Consider the following 12,100-nt stretch of genomic DNA (forward strand, 5'->3'; position numbering starts at 1 on the left):
CACACACACATACACACTCACACTCACACACAGACACACACACTCACATACACACACATACACCACACACACACATACACACACTCACACATACACACTCACACTCAGACACAGACACACACACACAGACACACACACTCACACATACACACTCACACAGACACACACACACAGACACACACACACAGACACACACACAGACACACACACACAGACACACACACACAGACACACACAGCCACCATGTATTCTTTACAACTACCGCGAATTCATTGCAAATATATCAAATGATAGATTTTCGTATATCTCATTATTTTTCTCATCATCATCATCATCATATATTAGGCTTCAATAATGGTGATCGCTCATGTCATGATGTCCATATTCATTATCCTTTTTTCAAGATCAAGCAAGTACATTGACCAGAATGTTTCCTCTACGTATCTGTAATTGGCACCACCTATGTCATCGTTACCAGCAGCGTCCATTCCAGACCCCTCCACACTGAATGGCTGTCCGTCTCGGCACGACCATAGCTGCGTTCCGCACGGCCGGAACGCACCGACCGGCTGTAGTTTTCCCAACATTGTTTTTCGACGTTCCTCTTCGGTTTTCGCCGCGTGCCGCACCACGTGCCGTGGCCACCGCGTCTCACCGGCAGGGAGTCGCTCTGCCGTCGTGCCGCGTGCCGCCAAGTCCGCACCGTCACCGCCGCCGCGGTGAACGGTCTTGTGAGTAAACGCACCACCAAAGGAACTAACCACTCGTGTCTGTGTGCAACCTCCTCCTCCCGACCAGGGCTTGAGCGGAGAGAGCGGCACGCCCGGCCCCGCGGGCCCTGCTGGAGCGAGGGTGAGTGCACGCTGAGATGCAGCAGCGAGGTCTCCCGTTTTAGAATCGTGTAAATAGGAGAATCCTCCGAATTGATGAACTCGAAGGACCAATAAAGTAAATGTGAATGTCTAAACAACAGAGTGACGTTGCCGACAGGCACTTTTTGTTTGGCCAGCTTAAAGGGGCTAAGTTAGTGCAGGAAGGGCTCTAGAGCAGAGAGGTTGATGTCATGCCAGGAGGAGCTGTAGTGTAGTGGACTTGCCACTGGAGTCAAGCTCAGCCTCTAAAGAGGGGCCTGCTGAATTATGCTACTGGGAAGCGGGGGGGCAGCCGTCGGCACCGGCATCACGAGAGGACGACTCTCACCTAACCAGGGGTGGCAGCACTTCGACAACGCTCATCTCACCACCGAGATCGTGCTGGGTCAATGCCACTGTTGTGTTGCTGATATTCAGAGAGGCCATCAGGAATCGCAGCCCCTGGCGATGTTTGTTGAGGATGTGCGTGCCTCTGCACATGCGTCCTGCAGGGTCCCGTTGGTGGCGCTGGTTCCCACGGTAAGGATGGTGCCAATGGTGCTCCTGGTCCTCTCGGTCCTGCCGGCCCCCGTGGACGCAACGGAGAAGCTGGTGCCGCCGTGAGTGCCCCCACATCTGCACTCCATCAACTGGCAGACGGTTTTTCCGCCGTGTATTATCCAGCCAAGCAATCTAAACATCAAACTAATAGGCCAACAACTTTCAAGTTCATCCACCTTTGAACCCTCCTACCAGCTCACCCATCAGCCCATGCATGAGTTCATCCATCATGAACCCACCTATCTGCTCTCATTGGCCACCCACGCATTGGCCCATACACAAAACCTTCAATATTCCTTTCAATATATAATACATCTACCAACCCGTGTGCTGAGTTGGTTATCCCCACCCCCAACTAGCAGCTCACCCACGTACCAACCTCGTCAGCAGCCAACGCATGCCAGCATACCCACTCTCACTGCTTGGCGCAGAAGTCCTCATTGATGACAGTCACGGCAGATAGACTGTCGATGGCAATTTTCTACTTTTGAAATAAGGTTTTCAGTTATTCCCTAACCACCGCAATTGATTAATTATTCATGGCCAGATAATGTTAAAAGTTGTACGTGATTGTGAGCGACCTCATCTGGATGGCTGCCATCCCATAATATTGCATGTAACTGATTGCCATATGTGAAAATAACATTACCGTAGCGAGTATCATCCATAACAGAAGGTAACATTGCACACAGATCGAATGACAGGAGGTGGATGTGTTTAACCCTGTACGGCACTGGACCGTTTGGATCGGAGTCAACCAGCCCCTGTCGGTGTTCATCAGACAAGTAACAAGCGTAACACAGGGCCGCACGTAGCGAAACGCACGCCACGCGTACACAACGCGTGGCCGACGCGCACCCGACGCGTACGCAACATGTGCTTGCTTGTGCCCCGGCAGGGTCCCCCCGGTCCCCCCGGCCCCCCAGGACCCCCGTCCGGAGGCTTCGCCGCCGACGAGGCTCAGAACCAGGGCGAGCGCAATCTCGAGCTGGAGGCCTCCATCAGCTCCCTGAATGTGCGCGTGGAGAACATGGTGAGCCCCGACGGCTCGCAGAAGAACCCGGCACGCACCTGCCGCAACCTCAAGCTGTGCTACCCCGACCTGCCCAGCGGTGCGTAGCCCTTACCCCACCGTGCCACCCCCACCCCTCTCCCCACCCCACCCCCCACCCCGCACCCCACCGCGCCACCCAGGCGCATCGACACGCCGCAGCGGCCCGAGGCGGCATGCACACGCGGTGTGGTGCAAGGTGAATCAATGATTCGTCTAGAAAGCAAAGGCGGTAAACGTACATGTTCGCGCCTGCAGAGGTTTTATCAAATAGTGCAAATGACCGTTATACAGCTATGTGCAGCATTAATTGTAGAAAAGTTAAAACGTGACTTAGTAAAAAATGACTAATTTAGATAATATTTTAATATAATGGAGTAACTAAACACAGATTTCCCAATCATAAATTAACTTGAAAGTCTTTTGATAATACAAAGGTTTAACTGGGCAATTGCAGTCAGCTAGTAAAATTCTCAACACCTTACCTCCAACACGTGCCGCCTTCACTTACCACCATTCAAATATTCCACACGTGGCATTGTCGCCCCTGCTGTGGCGTAACGGTGCCCTCCTGTCCCACCAGGCCTGTACTGGATTGACCCCAACGAGGGCTCCAAGTCGGACGCCATCCAGGTTTGGTGCAACATGGAGACAGGAGAGAGCTGCATGAACGCCGACAATCCCAGCATCGCCCGCAAGAACTGGTGGCTCAAGCCCAGCGGCAGCAAGAAGCACGTCTGGTTCGGAGTGACGATGAGCCCAGATGCCCAGGTCATTGCTGCTGCCACGCATCCAGACACAGACACACACACGGCCCACTTGGCAGTGGCGCAGAGCGCACGCGATGCTGCTGCTGCTGCTGCTGCTTCAGAGGTGCGGGGGGTGGCATTTGCTAATGGGAGACAGCAGGAAGGACATCAACGTGGGTTGGTAACGTGGAGAAATGGCTCTTCTCGTGGTCCTCCAGTGTGTGCCCTCGTCATTTGTACACCATGGCTCAATAGTCATTCAGCTTTCTTCGTCCATTTAGTTTGAAAAATGCAGAAGCAAGAGCTCACTCCTTTGACTTTTTGAAGAGGTTAATTAGGGAGGTTGGCTCATTAATTGATCAAACTATTTAGTTGCTGCCTGGGCTTGATTCCTGGCAATATGCATCAGTGTAAATTGGTATCTCAACCTGGCCTTAGTCTCACCTAGGTTATCTGATCCTACAATGAGGACTTGGTTCCAAGTGTCCATAAATTCCATACTCGTTTCCGAGTGGCCTTATCACCCATCCGTGGGCTGATGCGGTCTTAGATTTTCAAACAGCGCATGCCTCCAAAGTTTGTGCGTCCTTGTCATCGAGAGGGTAACTGTTTAATCGAGCGAATGATTTCCCCCTGTTGTGCACAGTTCACGTACGGAGAAGACAGCCACAGCACGGAGATCCAGCTCACGTTCCTGCGCCTCTTCTCCACGGAGGCCTCGCAGAAGATCACGTATCACTGCAAGAACAGCGTGGCCTACCAGAACGGAGCCGCTGGGAATCTGCAGCAGGCGCTGCTGCTGCAAGGCTCCAACGAGATGGAAATCCGTGCCGAGGGCAACTCCAAGTTGGCCTACTCTGTGCTGGAAGATGGCTGCACCGTAAGTGCCTGCACCACACGGCGTGCCTACTCACGTGCAAAGACAAAGCTCCCCCATACAGGGTGAACAGACTGTAGGGGAAAGTGCTGTTAGCTAGCACCTATGAAGGCCGGAATGGCACAGGAGGGCGTGGGTGGCCAGCACCATGCACGGCTACTTTCGTCTCCCTAGTGTTGACATTTACACATCGCACCAAGTACTCATTTGAGGGTGAGTCGACCTAGGGGAGGCCCAGGATCGGTTTAGATAATCGTCGCCAGGTTCGTAGCACCACGCACATGCACACTCACACCACACTCAGAATAAGCTAAATAAAACTTGTGCGTTCTACATATTTGGCCAAATGTATTCGCTATAGTCACAGGCAGCCACATTCGTAAACACACAGGTACCACTCTACGACACGGTGTCACAGGCAGGCACGTCCGCCCTCTCACACGCATCGCCCACGACCTCACTAGACAAACGTTGGCATGCGTAGCCGCACACACAACTCAGCACAGCGCCACACGTCAATAACCCTACGTGGGTATACTCTACACCCTCAAACTCATTACAGCCTCGCACACTCATAGTCACACACGCTTGACAATGTGATGTTATTCGCAGTTATCTGTTCACGTAAATGTGTACATGGACAGCCCTTTTGTCAATCCACTGCTGGACAAAGGCCTCCCCATGCCGTTCGGTTTGCAGGGGCATTTGTTGCCAGACTTCACCATGCTGGTCAGTGCACGGTGGCGAAGGTGGCAGCACAGCTGCGCAGCACAACGCTAGTACATTTGTGGTGCAGTCTGGGTGATGAAGTACGAGGCCAAAGTGAACACAGCAGCACGTTGTGTTTTGTCAGTCTGTGTTGTTGTTGTTGTTGTCGACGCAGCCCACCGGTGGCGCGTTCCCTGCTTGTAGCAGAGGCTCGCGGTTCGAATCCAGCAGCCGCCCTGATTAATACTGCCGGAGTAATGACCATAATGATACACGGCGTCTGCTTCACGGTGGATGTTACCAATCATCGGGGTCCAAATTTGCTAAATTCAAAAGTGATACCACACATTGCTCAATTGGGGTTATACACAGCAGCAATCATCGCCGACTAACGGCTCCTTGAAACTTGACCGTGAGTGTGTAAGGAGGCTCTAAGAGTGCGTGCGCCTTTGCTCCTGTTCACAGATGCACACCGGCCAGTGGGGCAAGACGGTGATTGAGTACAGAACACCCAAGACCAGCCGTCTGCCTATTGTGGACATCGCACCCAAGGATGTGGGTGGCCCCGATCAGGAGTTTGGTGTAGATATTGGCCCAGTTTGCTTCCTGTAAAAGGACACAGCCCTCTGTACACATCTCCAGAACTGCTGCACTGAAATGGTGATTCCTGTCCAGAAACGGTCCATCCACCCGCTTGCATTTTGGATTTCATTGTGAACAAGGAGCGTTCATCTACCCCGCAGAAGCCAGCGCAAGGTGGTTTCAGCTGACGCTAGTGCTTCAAGTGCCAGAAGTTTCCACGTAATGTTTACACCCGGTCGTGCTTTGTGCCTGTTGCGTTTTTGAGTCTCGTTAAGGTTGCCCAAAGCACTTCGATGGGGAGTATAGTCGTGTGTAATGTACACGGATCTTAACCTGCTCGGATTGGAGGTGCTACTTCAAAGCGTCCTCACAGATGCAGCTACCTCAGTCAACAAAGAAAACATTCAAGCTATTCAGAGGGTCCCTGTGGCACTACAAACACGAGGGTTCTAGACCAACAGTGCTGACAATTGCAGAACTCGGAGAATGCGTTTGGTGCTATTTCAGGTGCTTAGTCGGCCTGTAGTCCGACCTCCTGCATGTAAACAAAGTCGATGCCATTTTATTTACCACTTTACCATGTTTTCCAAAATGTGGCCTGTGGATGACTGATTTACGTTTTTTACTCTCCTGTCGACCAATTATTTGAAGAGGACAATGATGGACACTTTCGGGGCATAAACACTAAAGTATTTACCAAATTTAGATTGAGAAGAAAAGTAATGTCAATTTCCAAACCATTGTTAAATTAAATTGAAATAACTATCCCTTGCAATATCATCTCTCTACACAAGATGTTTCTCCCATTGTCTTATTTGTATTGAGTTCGTGTGTTTATTTCCATTAATGTTAACCAAATCTGGGATGTCAATAAAAAAATAATAAAGAAAACTGTAAATTTGAGCGGTGTTTTATTCTGGAATGACAGTTTTTTGTTGATGCATTTATTTCCATCTCCATTAAAGCTCCTTATCACGCCTCGCTCATCATCAACACATTTTACGTATCACGCTGGAGATCAGCAATTCTGAGCATCACCCATGGGTGGCAGCGGTCACTCTTCTGTGCGACCAAAGCCAGAAGCTTGCATCCCATTCCTGACCTGGGCGCCTCTCTGCGTGCAGCTTGTACGTTCTCCCCGTTGTCTGCGTGGGGTTCCTCCAGGCTCAATTGTGAAGACGTCTTCCTGCTTCTGGTCTTCAAGGGAGTCAGGTGATGTCATCACTGTGGACTTACAAAGGCCAAGAGGGTTTAATGCAGTCATATACATTATACTGGTTATGTTAATATACAATTATGCAACACATGTTACTGGTTGGGTTAGTCACAGTTTATCAATACAATGACATGAATAGGCATTAGGTGCAGGATATACAGCGGGCGGCGTGTTTGTGTAGTTTTGCGTTGTGTGCCTGGCACGTGATTGTGGGAGCGATGTGTCGGGTGTGTAGTGCGCGTGTTGTGTGGAGTTATGTTGGTATTGTGTGCATGGCACATGATCTTCCGTGGTGTAATTTAAAGTGTTGTGTGCATGGAATGTGGTGTGTTGTGTGTAAGATACTACACGTTTAGTGGTGTTATATTACAGCTATGTCCGTTTCAAAGAAGGTGCATTAAATATTGTGTTGCCGTTGACGACAAATACTTTTTAAATTTTACCCGGTAACGCCCACTGAGCTAAATAGCTATTTTTCAGGAGCGACCTGGCCACACATGATAGCCCAATGAAGTGGCTCATTTTAAGTGTGAAATGTAGAGCAGCCAAACACTCTAAAAGCACGATTCTAGATGTGGAAGGAAAAACGGGAGGACCCGGAGACAAATGCACGCAACCACGGGGAGAGAGAGACACGCACACTCCAAATATACAGCAGCAGCAGGCGTCAGGGTCGAGGTCGAACCCACGGCCTCCTGTACACCAGGCGAGGTAGTTAACATCTCCTAGCCACCGTGGCATTAACAATACGCTTCCCTGAAGCACTGAGGCTTATAGCGATCAGAATGGTTATATCATTTGTTTTATTCATCTCAATTTCAAAATATGTTTTAATCGACGTTATCAAATTCAATGAAATGCCCTTGTTGGCAGGTACGTTCTGCAACTTCTGACAGTTGTGTTTGTATTTCATATTTCTTTGGTATTATTTTAACCTCGTGTTAATCTTTCGTCCGGTCTGGCCACTTTGTCACAGGAGCAAATGATCGGGTGAACACCTTCTGTTGTGAGCTTCGGGAGTTCATCTTCAGTACCAGACATCAGCTTGTGTATGTGCTGTATAGTACCGTGTCACATCTCACTCCAATCATCGTCGGGCTCGTTTGGTGAGTTCTGTGCAGGGGGCCGGCGTCCACCCCACCGCCCTCGCCGGGCAAGTGGGACGCCACTCCCCCCTCCTCCTCCTCCACTCCCTCCTCCTCCTACCACTCCCTCCTCCTCCTCCACTCCCCCCCCTCCTCCTCCTCCACTCCCTCCTCCTCCTCCACTCCCTCCTCCTCTCCCCCCTCCTCCACTCCCTCCTCCTCCTCCACTCCCCCCTCCTCCTCCTCTACTCCCTCCTCCTCCTCCACTCCCTCCTCCTCCTCCACTCCCTCCTCCTCCACTCCCTCCTCCTCCTCCACTCCCTCCTCCTCCTCCTCCTCCACTCCCCCCTCCTCCTCCTCCACTTCCTCCTCCTCCTCCACTCCCTCCTCCTCCTCCACTCCCTTCACCTCCACTCCCTCCACCTCCACTCCCTCCTCCTCCTCCACTCCCCCCTCCTCCACTCCCTCCTCCTCCTCCACTCCCCCTTCCTCCTCCTCCACTCCCTCCTCCTCCTCCACTCCCTCCTCCTCCACTCCCTCCTCCTCCTCCACTCCCTCCTCCTCCTCCACTCCCCCCTCCTCCTCCTCCACTCCCTCCTCCTCCACTCCCTCCTCCTCCTCCACTCCCTCATCCTCCTCCACTCTCCCCTCCTCCTCCACTCCCCCCTCCTCCTCCTCCACTTCCTCCTCCACTCCCTCCTCCTCCTCCACTCCCCCCTCCTCCTCCTCTACTCCCTCCTCCTCCTCCACTCCCTCATCCTCCTCCACTCTCCCCTCCTCCTCCTACACTCCCTCCTCCTCCTCCACTCCCCCCTCCTCCTCCACTCCCTCCTCCTCCTCCTCCACTCCCTCCTCCTCCTCCACTCCCCCTTCCTCCTCCTCCACTCCCTCCTCCTCCTCCACTCCCTCCTCCTCCACTCCCTCCTCCTCCTCCACTCCCTCCTCCTCCACTCCCCCCTCCTCCTCCTCCACTTCCTCCTCCACTCCCTCCTCCTCCACTCCCTCATCCTCCTCCACTCTCCCCTCCTCCTCCACTCCCCCCTCCTCCTCCTCCACTTCCTCCTCCACTCCCTCCTCCTCCTCCACTCCCTCATCCTCCTCCACTCTCCCCTCCTCCTCCTCCACTCCCTCCTCCTCCTCCACTCCCTCCTCCTCCACTCCCCCCTCCTCCTCCTCCACTCCCTCCTCCTCCTCCTCCACTCCCTCCTCCTCCACTCCCTCCTCCTCCTCCACTCCCTCCTCCTCCTCCACTCCCCCATCCTCCTCCTCCACTCCCTCCTCCTCCTCCACTCCCTCCTCCTCCACTCCCTCCTCCTCCTCCACTCCCTCCTCCTCCTCCTCCACTCCCCCATCCTCCTCCTCCACTCCCTCCTCCTCCTCCACTCCCTCCTCCTCCTCCACTCCCTCCTCCTCCACTCCCTCCTCCTCCTCCACTCCCTCCTCCTCCACTCCCCCATCCTCCTCCTCCACTCCCTCCTCCTCCTCCTCCACTCCCCCATCCTCCTCCTCCACTCCCTCCTCCTCCTCCACTCCCTCCTCCTCCTCTCCCGCCACTCCCTCCTCCTCCGCCGCGTCGATCGGCCCCCGCCAACCGGGTCATCGGCCCCTCCGCGTGGCTCACCGCCGCACGGGGTTACTCCACACACACACACCACACACACACCACACACCAACCACGCACACCACACACACCACACACACAACACCACACACACCACACACACCACACCTACCACACACCACACACACACACACACCACACATACACACCACACACATACACCACACACACACACTCGCACGCACTCACACACTCGCACGCACACACACACTCGCACTCACACGCACTCATACACACACACACAGCAGCTGTGTGAACGCGCGCGCTCCTGCGTGCAACTATACTACAACACACGCACGCCCCCACAGTGAACATTACAGCGACTGCGCGAACACGCGCGCGTCGGTGGGCAGCTGTATCCCAAACCGCGCACGCACTGCGACTAAGGCTGTCGCGGCGGCGCGAACACGCGCGCCCCTGCAGGCGATCATCCTAACGCGCGCACGCCCCACGGTGAACACGACGCCAGCAGCGGCGCGAACACGCGCGCCCCTGCAGGCGATCATCCTAACGCGCGCACGCCCCGCGGTGAACACGACGCCAGCAGCGGCGCGAACACGCGCGCCCCTGCAGGCGATCATTCTAACGCGCGCACGCCCCGCGGTGAACACGATGCCAGCAGCGGCGCGAACACGCGCGCCCCTGCAGGCGATCATTCTAACGCGCGCACGCCCCACGGTGAACACGACGCCAGCAGCGGCGCGAACACGCGCGCCCCTGCAGGCGGTCATTCTAACGCGCGCACGCCCCACGGTGAACACGACGCCAGCAGCGGCGCGAACACGCGCGCCCCTGCAGGCGATCATTCTAACGCGCGCACGCCCCACGGTGAACACGACGCCAGCAGCGGCGCGAACACGCGCGCCCCTGCAGGCGGTCATCCTAACGCGCGCACGCCCCACGGTGAACACGACGCCAGCAGCGGCGCGAACACGCGCGCCCCTGCAGGCGGTCATCCTAACGCGCGCACGCCCCACGGTGAACACGCCAGCAGCGGCGCGAACACGCGCGCCCCTGCAGGCGGTCATTCTAACGCGCGCACGCCCCACGGTGAACACGACGCCAGCAGCGGCGCGAACACGCGCGCCCCTGCAGGCGGTCATCCTAACGCGCGCACGCCCCACGGTGAACACGCCAGCAGCGGCGCGAACACGCGCGCCCCTGCAGGCGGTCATTCTAACGCGCGCTCGGGCTGCGGCTCGGCCCTTGCTCTCGCCGCTCGTCCGCCCACGCAGCGGCTCCACACACACAAATCGCACTGCACCGATGCTCTGTGCTAACGTTTATTCACGGCGCAAAACCTTGCACTGCCCAGAGGAAATATTCTGCGAGCAGAGCCTATCCTATCACTACGCAATCCCCCAAATACTCAGGCGCCCTGTGACGCACCTCGCAGCCGTTCTCACTGCGTCGCACGGACGCGGAGAGAGGCGGAGGAGGCAGGCAGGGAGTCGGTCCCTGACACCAAGCGGCTGGAGATCAGAAGACGCTTGAACCGTTTCGGGTTCCCCTTTTTATGTCCTGGGATTTTAAAAATCCAGGGTTACATTACGTCATCCTGCATAGCCAATCATGCGCCTACCTTTTGATTGTCAAACGTTTCGCTGCCTTTACCTAGGGCATTACGTTACGCTATCCCCCGGCCCATTGTCCATGTGCCCGCATTCCTTAACCCTGACCGCCCGACTGCCGAATACAAACCCGCGGTGGGCTGTTCGCGTAATATTTCACCTTGGGCCCTCTCCGCTGCTGTGAGCATCTCATTGCGGTTAGCCCGGTGAGGTTCTGTGCACCCATACAATTTTAATTTGTCCTGGGGGGGGGGGGGGTCGGCCAATCTCCTGGCACCGGGAAACCGTGGGACTTCCCCTCTCAGCGCCCTTCGGATGAAGACCCGTGGTGCCAGGCGACCCCCCGCCGGGACACTCCGTGAGTGCACTGCGTGCGGGTCGCGTGTTTAGTGCAGGGGCCGGGGGGGGGAGTCGCGGCGCTTGTGGAGTTTCTCCGCGGTCGTGGCACCACAGTTACTCCCGCAATATACGACATCTCCACGAAGGCAGCTCCATTCTAGTCTTGGATTCTGAGCAGACATTTCTCGAGTTTCTCTCTGGCGTAGTCATCGTCCGAGTAGCCGCACTGTGGTGGTGGTGCTGGTGGGGGCTGTGCAAGTCGCCGGGTGAGTGGCTGCTGGCTGAGTTGGCCATTCCTCGCCCGGGGGGCTGACACACTTCGGTGACCCCCGTCACGTGGGGCTCGTCGATGGACCGTCACTTGCGGCCCTGGACCGCAAAGTCCAGGTGGCGAGCCGGCCACGTGCAGCCTGTCAGATGGCGGCAGCAGCAGCAGCAGCAGCAGCAAGAGTTGTCGCCATTCCATCTGCAACGCGCCATCCGTCTGACGAGGACGTCACGTTTAGGTTTCCAGAGTCCTTCAACGTTCAGTTGCTTCACTCGAATACCTCTCCGATCGGCTTGTGGCTCTTAAATAAAAGTGGAATTAATTCATTGTCAGCATGCAGCTCTCCTGACCTGGATTCGAATGAACCGACGTCCATTTCGCCCGTACGACGACGGCCTTCGTCGTGTCCAGCAGCGGCCCCCGTGGCGCCCCCCGTGGCGCCCCCTGCCGTGCGACCCCGACAAGACACCCAGTGACCCCCCCCACCACCACCACCACCACTCCCATCAGCATCGTGCTGCTGCCAAACCCACGACGGTTTCAAACGTGGCGGCCCCCACGCTGATGATGTCTCAGGTGGCACGGGGACGCGTGACGACGGTGGGGGCCACCCGAGAGGAT

General features: G+C 55.6%; 1 protein-coding gene and 1 long non-coding RNA gene across 2 annotated transcripts in view; one reads left to right on the forward strand and one right to left on the reverse strand.

Annotated features, from left to right (window-relative positions):
- The window catches only part of LOC133344558 (collagen alpha-1(I) chain-like), a 43,189-nt gene extending 36,907 nt beyond the window's left edge, over positions 1–6,282 (forward strand). Inside the window, exons 43-48 of the mRNA XM_061554549.1 lie at positions 799–852; positions 1,364–1,471; positions 2,311–2,524; positions 3,047–3,234; positions 3,859–4,092; positions 5,263–6,282. Coding sequence (XP_061410533.1) covers positions 799–852; positions 1,364–1,471; positions 2,311–2,524; positions 3,047–3,234; positions 3,859–4,092; positions 5,263–5,409 — 945 coding nt within the window. The 3' untranslated portion in view covers positions 5,410–6,282. The remainder of the gene's footprint in view (positions 1–798; positions 853–1,363; positions 1,472–2,310; positions 2,525–3,046; positions 3,235–3,858; positions 4,093–5,262) is intronic.
- LOC133344559 (uncharacterized) lies at positions 326–3,151 on the reverse strand. The gene is made up of 2 exons (XR_009755355.1): positions 2,975–3,151; positions 326–1,501 (listed from the first exon to the last, which is right to left on the reverse strand). It is a non-coding gene; the product is annotated as an uncharacterized LOC133344559 (long non-coding RNA).
- Positions 6,283–12,100: the final 5,818 nt, after the last annotated feature.

Source organism: Lethenteron reissneri, chromosome 20 (genome assembly GCF_015708825.2).
Source record: "Lethenteron reissneri isolate LAM-NWPU_2019-01 chromosome 20, ASM1570882v1, whole genome shotgun sequence".
NCBI classification, from domain to species: domain Eukaryota; kingdom Metazoa; phylum Chordata; class Hyperoartia; order Petromyzontiformes; family Petromyzontidae; genus Lethenteron; species Lethenteron reissneri.